This window comes from Siniperca chuatsi, linkage group LG11 (assembly GCF_020085105.1).
Source record: "Siniperca chuatsi isolate FFG_IHB_CAS linkage group LG11, ASM2008510v1, whole genome shotgun sequence".
NCBI classification, from domain to species: domain Eukaryota; kingdom Metazoa; phylum Chordata; class Actinopteri; order Centrarchiformes; family Sinipercidae; genus Siniperca; species Siniperca chuatsi.
The window spans coordinates 17109037-17124375 of NC_058052.1; the positions used below are offsets into that span (position 1 = coordinate 17109037).

General features: G+C 39.4%; 1 protein-coding gene across 1 annotated transcript in view; it reads left to right on the forward strand.

Annotated features, from left to right (window-relative positions):
- pcsk2 (proprotein convertase subtilisin/kexin type 2) overlaps positions 1-15339 on the forward strand; it is a 29096-nt gene that overhangs the window by 12473 nt on the left and 1284 nt on the right. Inside the window, exons 6-11 of the mRNA XM_044214654.1 lie at positions 1482-1558; positions 2556-2644; positions 3228-3403; positions 6905-7120; positions 9038-9138; positions 10625-10852. Coding sequence (XP_044070589.1) covers positions 1482-1558; positions 2556-2644; positions 3228-3403; positions 6905-7120; positions 9038-9138; positions 10625-10852 — 887 coding nt within the window. The remainder of the gene's footprint in view (positions 1-1481; positions 1559-2555; positions 2645-3227; positions 3404-6904; positions 7121-9037; positions 9139-10624; positions 10853-15339) is intronic.

Here is a 15339-nt window from a genome sequence, read left to right on the forward strand (position 1 = left end):
CCATTGGGTCAGTAAGCTTTTGCCATTTTGCTTTCTCTTTGTCACTGACTGAGTCATCTCCTCTAAATGCCAGCCAGCAGAGCTGTCAGGCCCGAGCGTGGAAAAAAAGCCCACGAAGATTGATCTGATGTGTTTGGCTCTATGGCTAATGATCATGGCTGTGGCTTCTCCATACTCATGACCACACAAAGCACCTTTACTGGCCACACAGAGCAAAATAGACACCACTCCAAGTGACATGACATAAAGGAGAGATTACAGCAGACTGCAATAGCCTGAATGAGCTTTGGCAGAGTGTTACACAAAGAGCAATAAGCGTGAGACTTTCCCAAGTATATCTGTCAAATCTCACTGTGTGTGTGTGTCTGTTAAATGTTTGTGTGTTTGTTTCCTTCAGACATGGCTATTCTGATAATTATGTTGACTGCATTAATGGCAGATGCGTGTCTCCTGCGTCTTTTTACTCCTGCTTTTCCACTGCTGCTCGCTCTGATCCTATTACTTTTGGCCATGTGGAATTAAATGCTGACAGTGATCAGGCCATTATTTTCTCATCTTGAAATCCCTGCTGTGACCACACATTATTCCAGTATCGCCGCAGAGTAAAAAGTTGTAGGTAGATTTGGGCTAGAGTTTGTTTCTGTCAACTTCTCTACGAAAGTTTCAACAAAAACTATACATTGCCACCTCCATTTATTGCAGGTCTGTTGTATTAAAGAAATAGTTTGACATTTTGGGAAATACACCTAACGAGTTGTAGGAGGATATCGATACCACTCTCATGTCTGTACGGTAAATATGAAACTACAGCTAGCAGCTGGTTAGCCTAGCTTAGCATAAAGACTCGAAACGGGGAAACAGCTAGCTTGCCTGCCTACCAGCACCTCTTATTTGTTTCATTTGTACAAAACCTGAAATGTAAAAACGACAAGTTGTGATTTAACAGGGGGTAATATTACATTCTTGGAAGAAACAGTAACTGCAACTTGTGATTTTTACACTGTGGTTTTTGTAAGGATTAACAAACATGCTCTACAGTAATGTACTAATTAGTGAGCTTTAGAGGTGCTGGTAGGAGGATTTTGTTACCTTTGACAGAGCCAAGAGCTGTTTCCCCCTGTTTACCGTCTTAATGCTAAGATAAGCAAAATACGGGAAACAGGGCTGGCTATAGCTTCATATTTACCATACAGAAATGAAAGTGGTACTGATCTTCCCATCGAACTTTTGGCAAGAAAGTGAATAAGCATTTTTCCCAAAATGTTGAAGTATTTAATTAAATTTTGTTTGTTATTCGGAGGTGTATAAACTATAACTATCAGTATTTCACACTAGCAAGCCATGTTTTGGAAAAACTCCAAATCACAGATGGCAGAGGTCAGCAGCACTTCACCATGAAATGCTCCTCTCTGCTTTCTCTCCTTTTGTTTTCCTGTCTCGATCTTACTGTTTTTGAAAATGCATCCATTTGGTCCTTTCAGAATGCCGACGCCAGCTATGACTTCAGCAGCAATGACCCGTTCCCATTTCCACGCTACACAGACGACTGGTTCAACAGGTAAGCTCACCCAGCCAACCCTTGTTTATATATACACATACTTGGTGTGTTTTTGAGTGCACATGTGTGTGCTCTCCCTGGAGTCTGGCAGCTTTCCTCTATTGATTTCCTCTCCACATAGTTCCATTAAGATATAATGGTGCAGTATAAACAGAGCTGTTGTCCAACACAACGCAATAGAAAACATAATGCCTACTTTTACCTGCTCGCTTGGAGGAGACAAGGTAGATAAAGGAGGACTAGCACAAGTCTAGTCTCCTCTCAGGGTTGCAGCATTCACAGTGGCGACCTTCTGTCTGATAACATCTTATCTGCCTCCCATCTCCCAATCACACTGGGTGATCCACTGCCACTGCAACAAATGTTGAGGAGAAGAACAAAGAGAAATATATCCTTTCTCCGCCTCTCCCCCTGCACCGTGCCTCCATCTGCTCAGATGTATCAGTGTGTGTGTGTGTGTGTGCGTCTGTGTGTGGGAGTGAGAAGGGAGTATTTGGGTTTGCCAGTGTAGCAGTTGCTGACTGTCGGGCACAACTCGCTGGCTAATCAGCTGGTTGTTATAAATAGCTACCGTTCTGTAGCAAAGCATGCTGGGAGAGAGGGGTTGACTCTCTGCAGTGTCCCTGTGGGGAGCGTAGTGATGGGAAGACAGACAGACATCACATGGTGCACACAAAACACTGATATGTGCAAACATATTCAGTCCGACTCACATGAATGATGGATAAATGGATGGATAAATCTTGTTGCTTCTCCATGAGCTAATGTTCCTCAGGTCACAGAATTACAGAGTGTTTATGCTAATTTTGATTGATTTATGGCAACGGAAAAATGCTAAATTTCCTCATTCTAGTCAGACACAAAGTCAACAAAAACAGGAGTTTCATCTAATCAGCGAAATCTTATCTCAAACTTAACCCACAATATATCCTTTGCAAATTCATGTAAATTCATGCAAATCCTCTTAAGTATATTCCCTGCTTTTTTCTGTCACCAGTCACGGCACGCGATGTGCTGGAGAGGTGTCTGCGGCAGCCAACAACAACATCTGCGGTGTGGGAGTCGCCTACAACTCCAAGGTGGCAGGTGTGTGTCATATTAAAGCTGCAGTTTGGACAGTGAGAGGAATAACAATGAGCAGACAGCGACGTTAGTAAATAACAGTTCTGATAATGGCATGATGAAAGGTATAAAGGTATGATGAGAGTGATTCATTCTGAGGGAAATACTATTTGCATCATGAATAAAATATAGGTAATTGTGGAAGAACAGTGTTGCATTGTTTGGTATTAAAGCACATCAGAGTCCACATAGCAACAGGACAACACCATTAATCCAGACAGCTCCATGTTTCCGGTTCATATTGATTTTTCTTGAGATTTGCTCTGGGAGTAACACAGTATAAATAAGAAAATGAATATTGACTGCTTGATTTGTGTGCTGCTATGCAGCTGACATCACTTTCTTGTTATTGTTAAGGGTTTAGATGTTTAATGTGTTGCATTGTACTGTCTTCACAGTCACAGATATTGTAAACCTAACCAGCTGAAAAGGGTTTTATTAATCACCTGCTATAGCTACACTGTGTGCCAGCTGCAGTAACAATACGGTACATCAATAATAGCCAGATTTTTAATGTCAGATTCATAAAGAAATGTTGTTCATTCAGGTATCAGGATGTTGGACCAGCCCTTTATGACTGACATCATTGAGGCATCATCCATCAGCCACATGCCCCAGGTTAATGACATCTACAGTGCCAGCTGGGGACCAACCGATGACGGCAAGACGGTGGATGGACCCAGAGAGCTCACTCTGCAGGCTATGGCTGACGGCGTCAACAAGGTAAGGCAACATCACACTGTGCTGAGGGTTTTATAATAATGTGAAAGTGTGCCAAAAGTAACTGGTGTAAATTTAAATGATCTTTGCCACTTGTATCAAGTTACACTTTACAACGTGAGTTTAATTTGCTTCCATTAGGGTGGAGGTGTTACCTCCGTTTAGGTGGCACTAAAAGGTATATGAGGTCTTTCATTCCATTCACTGGCTTTTCAAAAATATGTAATGAGGCCCATTGAAAGCTGCAAATGGGATGGGGCTGTGTGCTGGTTTCTGGCTTCTGCTCACTGCGGTCTGCTGCATGCTAGCGCTGTGGCTCTAGAGATGGCAATGTCAGTCTGTTGGTCGGTCCACAACTATTGGATGTATTGCCATTTTAAAAAAAATATTTTTTTTTTACAGACATTCATTGTACCATGTGAATCCTAATGACTTTGGTGATCCCCTCACTTTTCCTCTAGTGCCACCAGCAGATCAAAGTTTTCACTTATCCTGTAAAACGTTTTGGCCCCCAGAGGATAAATCCTGCTGACTTTAGTGATCCCTTACTTTTCCTCTAGCGCCACCACGAAGTTCACATTTGTTTGGTTTGAGTGAAATGTCAATTGAATGGATTGCCATGAAATTTGGTACACACATTCATGTCCCCTTCAGGATAAATTGTAATAACTTTGGTGATCCCCTGACTTTTGACCTAGCCACCATCAGGTCTAAATTTCAATTTCCAATTTGTCCAATCAGCCTTTGTACTTTGTGTTTTGTGCTAATTAGCAAATGTTAGCAAACTAATATGCTTGCTAACATTTGGTTATGCCTTGAACATAAGATGGTTAACATGGTAAACAATATTAGCATGCTGATGTTAACTTTTAGCTCAAAGCACCGCTGTGCCTAAGTACAGCCTCACAGAGCTGCTAGCATGGCTGTAGACTCTTAAGAGTGTTTTCATTTGACTGATGTCTGTAAACCAAATTGCCTCTTGGAAACAATAAAGATCTACTTAACTGTACTCTACTAATACAAAAATGAAAAGGTCTACACACTGAGGATGTTCTGTGCTCTGTGTTGATATTGATGTTACAAACAGCCAGTTTAGAGGCAGAGAATGTAAGCGAACAGTCAGTCCATCATAGCATTCCTAATGTGTGACATTACTTGTAACTCCACAAGAATATTTTCTTATTTATTAACCATAGCCCCCCAAAAAGTCAGAGTGGAGTTTCAGGGCCTCTGGAGCTGATTAGGTATTCTGGTCTTGCTCAAGGACACTTCTGCAAGGTGAAAACTCTCCGAGGCCTGCCAACAGGGACTTAAACATAGGCCCTTGGGTTAAAGGTTTTCTTGGACACACACACACACACACACACACACACACACACACACACACACATGCACACACAGAGTTGCCATGCTAACAGTGCCAATTACTTGCTTGATAAATCATCATGCAGGCAGGTGTGGGTTACTCTGAAATGACCCTGTCTCAGGCAGGGTAGCTGAGTAAGAGCAAAACTGACTGTAATCTCTGATCATATAAACACAACTAATCAAGCAGCCACTCTGTGATTTGCTTCTTAGATTCTAATGATCACTTATATAAGCTACTGTGTAGGCTGAACATGATGTGCACTGTGCAATAAAAGAAATTTAAAATTAAGAAGGACATCATGTTATATTAACAACTGAGTCAGACAGAGTGGCTTTAAGTCTGCATTTTAAACATAACTGTGTGGTTGTGCAAATTGCCACCGCTAATGGAAATAAATGACACCGTGTGCTGCACAAAATTAAAGCACTTTGTTTGGATTGTGCAGGAGACAGAAGGCAGAAGGCCTAAAGCTCATAGGTGAGCTCAACGATACTTGAACCTGTCTTTGCAATTCAAATAGAGAGCGTCAAAAATAAGCATCGTGAAGGGAAGGACATGCCACTCCTCCTCCACTTGATCCTTTGTTCTGTGGGGAAACTGTCAGCCTTTTGTAGAAACAGGTGTAGCATTTGGTGAAGAGGATGCTCCCTCCATGGGGCTACAATCAGTTGTTTCATATTCCAAGGTGTTCTATCAGTAACAAAGGTGACATTTAAAAATGTTTTTTAATTTACAGAAGGTATTATGCAAAAAGGAGGTACAGAAAGGATGTCCAATGGTTTCATTTTTGTCACGTCGTGACTACTGTAATTCTGTTTCCATATATGTTCTTCTCAATTCTTCTATATCTTTCTCAACTCAGAATTTTTTGGCATTGCTGTGTTCCTGTATAAAGATAAAAGACAGTCAGTCATTTTTTTAATCTGAGAGACGCAAGCTTATAGAACAAGTATCATTACATCTTTTTTAGATTTACTTTAATATTTCAGCTTTATCATGACCCATAACTTCTTTTGTTTTTGCATTACTAATTGCTAATTTGTTGTTATACCAACCATTAGTATTACCATTATTATGATGGTTTACTTCTAATTTTATGGCTGCTGTACTCACTAAGCGGGAATGCATGTTGTTGGACAAGGCAATGTATTGTTATTTATAACAAAATAACAGGCTTGTTGGCATCACAAAATGCATGCATAGGATAGAGCTAATTAAAAGCAGCCATTTTCTTTGTCTTATCTATTTAACTCTGGAAAGAGATTCACTTTAATAGTAGTGGGCAGGAGACTATGAACCAGTTTAGAACTCAAATGTGTGCTGTCTTTTGCTTGAATGCTATGTTTTGTGTGAAAACTATATGATTGTATTGTATGGAGCAGTTTGCCATTGTTCTTCTTTTCCTGTCTACCAATTTTGCCCTGATCTTTTTTTCTTCCACACGGATTAAACACCCACTCTCCAAAAGACAACAAACCCTGCATCCACCCAACAGACACACATAAATAGAGTAGCTTATCATAAACCTGAGCACATTTTCAGTTTTTTGAATGTGAACACAGTTGTGACACATCTCCATAGGCAGTGTGTGATTAGGTACTTTATTCCACAGAGCAGGACCAAAGTGACTAAAAGTACCCTCACCATCTTGATCTTACTCTAGGTATAACCAATACCTGATTATCTGAACGGTCTGATTAGATTGTAGTCAGTGAGCATGTCAGAAACTGGGGAGCCCAATTATTAAGTGCTTTAAAAACTACAAGTACAATTTTTGCATTGGGAGACAATTAAGTGATTGAAGCACTGGAATAATTCAGTTGTGTGTGTATGGGTAAGGATTTGATTGATTGATTGTTTCCTAAATTATTATTATCTTTGAGACCTTGATAAATACGCTGAAAATGTCCCTCCTAATTTGGCATATTTCAGTTGCTTTATCTGCTATATAATTCTGATTTGTTCTTTGATCATTTGGTGTGAGATTATGTACATTATTCGCAAACTGGCACACATTGTATATTCACAAGCAGGTGAAATTCCCAATTCTCATTTCTCCCATGTATGTCTCACTAGTAATAAGCAGAACTGTGACATATTTTCACTTCACTTGGATGGTGATGATCTTGTTTTAGGGGCGTGGAGGAAAAGGCAGCATCTACGTGTGGGCATCAGGAGACGGTGGTAGCTACGACGACTGCAACTGCGATGGTTATGCCTCGAGCATGTGGACAATCTCCATCAACTCAGCCATCAATGATGGACGCACCGCCCTGTACGATGAGAGCTGCTCCTCCACCCTGGCATCTACGTTCAGCAATGGACGCAAGAGGAACCCAGAGGCTGGCGTTGTGAGTGTGTTTGTGTACATTTTTCACATGACTGAAAAAGAAATAATCTTAAATGTTTGTTGTAAAGTTAATCAAATGTTTTTGACATTCCATAGTCCCTGGAGTTGTCTATTTCAGTAGGTACGTTCATTTTTAGCATTCAAAGATGACTCAATACCTGTTTGTAACATTTTATGTCTAAGATATGTCCTCATTCATAGATTGAACTGCCCAGCTGGCAGTGTATCCCAGGCCTTTCAGGAGATTGGATTAGACCAGGGATAAAATCTGAGAAGCTGTTGCGTTGTAATTGCTGGCTGGTTGTGTAAAATGGAGGTTCAGGAGGAGGAATAGCACTTCTCTGATTACCTTCCTGGACATCCAGATGCATCATTTTGCTGTAGATGTTAAGAGCAGCCGCCATACTGTGTTGATCAACGCAAAGTGGCTGTATTATTAAAAGAAATATGAAAGGTTTTTATGGACTCATGGTCCTCCTTAATTTGTTCTTATTGTTAGAAAATGTTTTTCTACCATGACAAGGAAAAACCATTAGTAAAGAGTTAATTTTCACCAAAGTACTTTACTGTCAGTATTTTTTTCTGTATGAGTGGAAAGAAAAGTAACAAAGTGGACAAGTGAGAAACCAAAGTGAATCTGATGACCGACCTTGGCATACGCAAATGGGCTATAACTGTAACTGGCTATTTGAACATTTACCTGTGTCAGAATTGTGTCACCAGTGGGTGATCTCTGAAAAAAGTGAGTGAGTCACCAGAATCAAACAGACAGAGAGCATATTCCATCTTAGAAAAGAGAGACAGCTGAAGCATGACATTGAGGACAAATGGCTGACCTTGATGGCTATAAAAAAATGAATGCACTTATAGCTTAGCATGGACATATCGAGAATATAGGTTGATATTCTATTCCATGCATGTGTGTAAAATTAATTTCCCAGTTTAATAAGGCAGCAGTGTTTGTGTTTGTGATTATGCAAATCACCTTTGGCTGTTGACAGAGCCATGGATCTTCTCTAGGGTTTCCCCTCTAATTTCAGTCAATCTGTTATCATTGCTAATTAAGCACCAAATTAAATAATTAAATACTTATTCAATGAATATAAACATAAGTTGCCTGCTGATGACTGTTTATATAACAGTTCAGCCAATGTACACTCTGCACTCATCATTCTAAAACTTATATATAAAACAAAAGGATCATATTGGTTTTGGACATGTCCTTAAACTGAAAATGATTTTTCAGAAAATTATATATTGAATGTCTGCGATAGTACAAAAACTATTAGGGAGTACGGGGGTTAAAAAGCGTGGGTGGCATGTGTTTGTTATTTTTGCTGAAGATAGGGTAGTCTACATGTTTTCAGCGAGGGGGGAGGGTTTTTAGTGACTGAACTTCTATCTCTTGAGAGAGAATGTTATTTGTCACTATCTCCCTCCTTCACTTTATTCTGCATGTTAACAGAAAGCAGAACTACAGTAAAGTAAAAATGTATCAAACCATGTAAACGTGTCATATAAAGTCACAGTGACAGCTCCTGGTTCAAAAATATAGAATTACTGGAATATTTGGTAAACAGGAAGCATCATTTTGCCATAATTTCTATTGTGCAATGTGGAAATTATTATTCCATTAACATACCAACATATCTTTGTGCACTTCTATTAATGGCAAAATGAATTGTACCAATCAATAGTATTATATTACTTATTGAGATATTGCGGGGTGTTACAGTTTTTCTCTTAGTCAAGGGTATGGCCCAAAGAAAATATTAATAACACCAGGGAGGGCCTTGCTTTTTTTTTTTTTAAAGTGAAACATAATATTCAGCCACTCTCCCAACCCCAATAATTTTCATAAAATATCTTATTAAAAATGCATTCTGGTTCTTTCTTTCCTGTGATTTGGTTATTTCAGGCCACAACAGACCTGTATGGAAACTGCACGCTGCGTCACTCTGGAACATCAGCAGCAGCTCCAGAGGCAGCTGGTGTCTTTGCTCTGGCTCTTGAGGCTAAGTATGTAGTCTACTGCCCCTTCCACACACCTGCAATAATTGACATTACTGATTTAGATGGGGTGTCTATATAAAACATTATTACGTTATTACGTACAAATATTACATTATTTGACTCCTCTCTGCTGAACAAAGTGCTGGTCAGAAGGTATAATTTCATAATAACATTCTTTCAATCATTTGATTTGGATAATCTTTGATATGAAAGAACACTGTTTTTATGCTATTAATTTATGAGCTGCTATTTCTTTCGAAGTACAACCTTGAGCTTTTATATCGCATTAATGTCTTTGATTTCCTCTGTCAATCTCCATTCTCATATCCTTTATCCTAATTCTCTCTCTGTGTGTCTGAACTCCTTAAAAGCATAAATCATTTCTCCACTTTTCACAGAATTGCTTATTTATCACAACCATAAGCCGAATGAAAAGTAAAACAGTGCTTATTCTGTCGCCCACAAAGTACAGACTCTATGTGCTTGTGCCAAGAACACAAATCATATTTGGATCAGTGCTCTTTATATCTCAGTACAAGGCTAGAAAAATACAGTTTATATACTGTTAAGATGGGCTTAGAGCTTATGGGTTATTTATTACTGCCTTTCCTCTATGCATGTAGCAGAGACACTGTGCTGGATGATGAAACACACTGCAGTGCTTGATTATCTTAACCTGCTGAAAATATTATCTAGGCTAATGGTCATACCAAAGCTTCAATTATTGATGTTAACAACTAAATCTCTTAATCATGTCATATTAACACTGTGGTACAACTTTGAGTTGAATTTTTAATCCTTGTGAATTCAGAACAGATTGTTCCTTGTGGATCAAAAAAAATAATTGAAAACATATGTCACTTAAGTAAACCCACCCACACATAATTAAACGAATATGACACATCTAAAACCTGGAGAATTACTGCGTCTTAAATCCCAGAGGAGAGCCTTTCCTTTCTCACAGATGCTTCATTTCTCACATTAAAGGCTCACAAGATTCTGCTGCCATTAACTGACACCAGCGAGTGGAGTTGAGTAAAGAAACATTGTTTGCTTTGCACACACAATAATGATGTTGCTGTTGGGAGGAGCGGATGCTCACCCTGTCCGTCAGCAAATAACACAAGAGGCTGTTAGGACGAGTCTTTTTACTGCCCAAACACACTTGAACCATGCAACAGCAGGAGTCAATGAGTCAGCTTGAACAAAGCTGTCACTACACACAGCTGAGATAATGGAGGGAGACACAAACAAAGGCAACCATCTGCCTCAAAATACAGAGAGTATGATGTTTAAATAATAGAATGCATGTAAAGCAAAACCATGAATCAGAATTGATTTAGTATTTGTTGCTGAACATTAAATGTTATTTTTTTTTCCTGCTAGCCTACTATTTCTAACTTACAATATTGTCTCTCCACCATCACCTCTATACTTCCTTTATCCCCCTGCCTATGTCTTATGTACGCTGGTGACTGTTTGTCCGCCCCAGCCCTAACCTGACATGGAGAGACATGCAGCACCTGTCAGTCCTGACCTCCAAGAGGAACCAGCTACATGACGAGGTGCATCAGTGGAGGAGGAATGGTGTGGGCCTCGAGTTCAACCACCTGTTTGGCTATGGTGTGCTGGACGCTGGGGGCATGGTAAAAATGGCCAAGGAATGGAAAACTGTGCCTGAGCGTTTCCACTGCGTAGCCGGATCCATTCAGGAGACCCAGTGAGTCACATTTCTACCAATTTTTTGTTTTTTATACTATACATACTGCATATTACATGTGTTCACTACACATTCTACAGTTTCAAACTGTCCCTACCAAGATGTTGTAAGGAAAAGACTGCTGAGCAAAAGAGACACCTAATCTGGGTACAATTATGTTACTAATTACTGGGTAATCCCAATTTGGGTAATTCAATAAAACATCTGCAATGATAGTGTCCACTCCTTAACCCTGTAATATTTAGATTAGCTGCTCAGTCTGTCTGATGGTCTTGTAGATTTATAAAGACATAGACTGATATCCTGACAGGCGCTCTTTTGACATCTGAATTGGATTTCTGTATGACAGAATATGGTAAACATCCCTGACAAAATTGTTGACAATGTTGAAAAGACATCTAAAATTGAAGACATGCCTTTTCAGTTTAATAAAAAAATTCTGACCTTCACTGTGCAGAATGATGTATGTGTGAAGTGTTTCTGTGCTCACCTTAAAGCGAGAGTATGTAACTTCTGAGAGAAGAAATAACAAACTTTTCCTATTACACACGAAAAGTTGAATTTGTAAGCAATGAAACACAGTAATACAATCAATGGTTTTGCTGCTTTAGTTTCACTTGGTCTGGTGTGACCTGTAGCTTATGATGACTAATCTTAGCTAATGTTCCCAAACTTTAGGTAAATGTTGATGTAAGTTGGAGCTAGTTCACTGACTTTATAACTCCACTTCAATACTGTTACAGTAGTTTAGCATTTTAGCTAAATGCTAAACAGTAGATTAGCATTTAGCTTTATAATATTGTCCCTTGTAGCCACAGTGGCTGCTGTTCAGCTAAAGTAACATAGTCTCGCTTTAAATCTGAGTTTAAGGCCTACAAGCATGATTTTGTGACATCACAACTAGTGTGGAAGCCAATCATGGTCCAATATACAACTTACAGAAGTGATGTGGAAACTTGAAACATCCAGTGCACATACTTGTACACTGATAATGTCTAATTATCTTATCCTCCCTGTGTCCACCCACATTAAGTAGTATCTCCCCTTGCATAACTCTATCTTCATCCCCTCATCTCCTCCATCTACAGCCTTGCTTTCACTTTCTCCTGTGCTTCCAGCCTCCCTCCCTGTCATCATTTCCTTTCCATTCTCACCTCCTCCTCCTCTCTTTCCCCTGTCGTCCTTTGCATACCTTACAAGGACTCTGCAATCCATCCATCTATCATATCCTGAGGCTTTGAGCTTCCGTGTGTGATGCCTGGTGGTTTCCTGTGGTAAGCCCTCTTATTCGCTCTAATTAGAGCACCACAAATGGCCCAGCATGGTGTGCCCTGGAAACACTGTCAATTAAACTGACTCACAGCCAGCAAAGGATTCGAGGTGGAGGTGTTCATGTGTGTAGATGTGTGTGACCTAACCCTGAGCTTTCACATGCATTGTGAAAGTGTCAATGTGTGGATGAAGATAAAAAAGCAGACTGAATACAGTACGTCTGTGCATTTTTTGCCACCATGAACACCTCCAATTCCTTATTTTAGTCTCTAATCAGTGCTAGACAGATGATGCAGTCACGACAACATGGTGGGAAAGTGCCTGTGTGTGTGCCTCCCTTGAGTGCAGTGTCAGATAAAAAAGGAGCATCCCTTAAGAGTCATATGGCTTTTATTGCATCCCTGAGGATGCAAATGGTGGAGAGGACTTGCCTTATATGCAGCGTGGATGTGACTTTCCATGATCATTTAGGGCTCCATTGCAGAAAGTGGCATCAGCTCTTTGCTCACACATGGACAAACCTTAAATATCTGAAAGAATAACTGCTCACAAAGATAGTATTCATGAGGGAGAAACACCATCACCCTTTTTCAGGCTATTTTTGAGCTGTGTGTTAAAAGCTGTGTCACTGGCTGTGTCATATACAGTGGTATGAAAAACTGTTTGCCCCCTTCCTGATTTCTTTTTTTTTGTATATTTGTCACACTTAAATGTTTCAGATCATCAAACAAATTTAAATATTAGTCAAAGATAACACAAGTAAACTCAAATTACAGTTTTTAAATGAAGGTTGTTATTATTAAGGGAAAACAAAATCCAAATCTACATGGTCCTGTGTGAAATAATGATTGCCCCCTAAACCTAATAACTGGTTGGGCCACTCTTAGTAGCAACAACAGCAATCAAGCGTTTGCGATAACTTGCAATGAGTCTTTTACAGCGCTGTGGAGGAAGTTCGGCCCACTCATCTTTGCAGAATTGTTGTAATTCAGCCACATTGGAAGGTTTTCGAGCATGAACTGCCGTTTTAAGGTCATGCCACAGCATCTCAATAGGATTCAGGTCAGGACTTTGACTAGGCCACTCCAAAGTCTTCATTTTGTTTTCCCTTAATAATAACAACCTTCATTTAAAAACTGCACTTTGAGTTTACTTGTGTTATCTTTGACTAATATTTAAATTTGTTTGATGATCTGAAACATTTAAGTGTGACAAACATGCAAAAAAAAAAGAAATCAGGAAGGGGGCAAACAGTTTTTCACACCACTGTATTTCATCAGTTCACTGTTTCCACAGCAGCACAACAGCGCTCCTGTTACCTCTATTGTGGTAGAGATATAATTACAAAAAGCCCACCTCTGATGATAGTGTATCACCAGAGAAAAGCAATAAACACCAATATAGCCATGCTCGCAAACACACTGCTCAGCATTGATCTGATAGCTGCTCTGGCTGGCTGTGGCTTACTTAGCTGGAGGAGAACTTCTCATTATCAGTGGAGCTGGCACGCAGTGCCCCACTGTGTGGTGGGGTTGTTTTTATCTCCACTGGTCCTGCCCTTCAGAGGCATCCCTCTCCCTGCTCTATGACCGACTGCTGTAATTACTCTCACACATTATCTGATGGGAACTGTGCACCTGCTGCGCTCAAAATCGAATAAAAAATGAGATCTGGGCATATTCACTCCCAGATTTAGTTATACTCACAGTCATACATTCTAATAAACTAATAATAATAATGATATAATGATCAAACATAAACAATAATGACACTTTTAATGATAATGAAGATGGAGAAAAAAAGAAAGTGGGCATTAAATTGCATGTTTAAATGACTTTAAAGTTGTAACTTTACACTTTGTTCTTACACATAACAACCCACACATGTAGAGTCATGTTGTTAATGGAAAAACTGTTTAATATTTGGTTATGTCAAATGTCTCACCATACATTCTAGGGTGAAACACCCCAGAGTGAATTGTTCTGTTTTTCTGGGAATAGTAATTTGCTTCATCATCCCTTAGCAGCTCACCACTGCACTCACCTATCTGTTCTCAGCATAGTGCTCTATTAATCATTTTTCAAACTGAATGCTCTTCCACACGTCTCTCTCACTCAGTTTCTGTCTTGTCCCTGTTGCCTTCTCTCCAGTCCACCCCCCCACCCCCCCAATTAACCACTGACTGCTGTAACATTATTAGAAGCCTCGGCCTCTAATATTGTTATTAAGCCTCCTCTTAGCCTTTAGCCACCACCCCTGCCCTGCTGTGTTCTCACTCTTTCTTTCCGTCACCCAGAGATGGGAACAGCAGTATGTCTTCCAACCACAAAGCAGCAACAATACCAAGACCAGCCTGCTTTTACACTCTGTTCTTAACAAATCCATCATGACAAAAAAAGGACAAAGAATCTATTCACACACTGAGCTGGAATTCAGACCTGGTCCAGTATATGTTACACACATAGCCTAATTTATTGACAAAAGTCCTCAGATTCACAGTGTGCTATATAATAAACACTGTTCTACAGTACAATTATATAAATCCATTGAACAGGCGGTGAGGCATTATTGCACATTGTTCAAACTTTTTCTTATGTAAAATTACTGTTTCTAATTGACACTTTATCAAGCAAACGTGTCAAACATTTGCTACTTCCAGCTACACACGTGACAATTTGCTGCTTTCCTCTGTTTTATATCTGTTTTAGACTGTTTGATGCATTTTTATGAAGTCATTGTCTCATTGTCTTTGGCACTGAGAATTTGTGATGGGAATTTTTCACTATTTTTTAAAATAGTTCAATTATTGAAAAAATAATTGTTATATAAATTAATAATGGAAATTATCATCAGTTGCAGCCCCCGTGTATTGTATAGCTCGTTGTTTTAACTAGAATAACGTTGACAAAATAATCTCACTTTAAGGTCTATTTACTTATGATTTACTTATGATGCACATAACTTAAAGTGAAACTTCATTCTATTCTTCAGATTTGTTTGATACATATTTAAGTACATGAGAAATTACACATTCCAAATGAAACCATAATAGTTTAAGACTTTTGAACAGCAAGCAAGTCAAGGTGAAGTAAGCAGACATGACAGTCATCGCTGCTGTTGTGGGGTGAGAGAGCAGGTTCAAAAAGGCTTGATTCTCCTTCAGGGTTGAATGGTTCTATAGGAAAAAATACTGAGTTTACTAGGACATTCAAAGG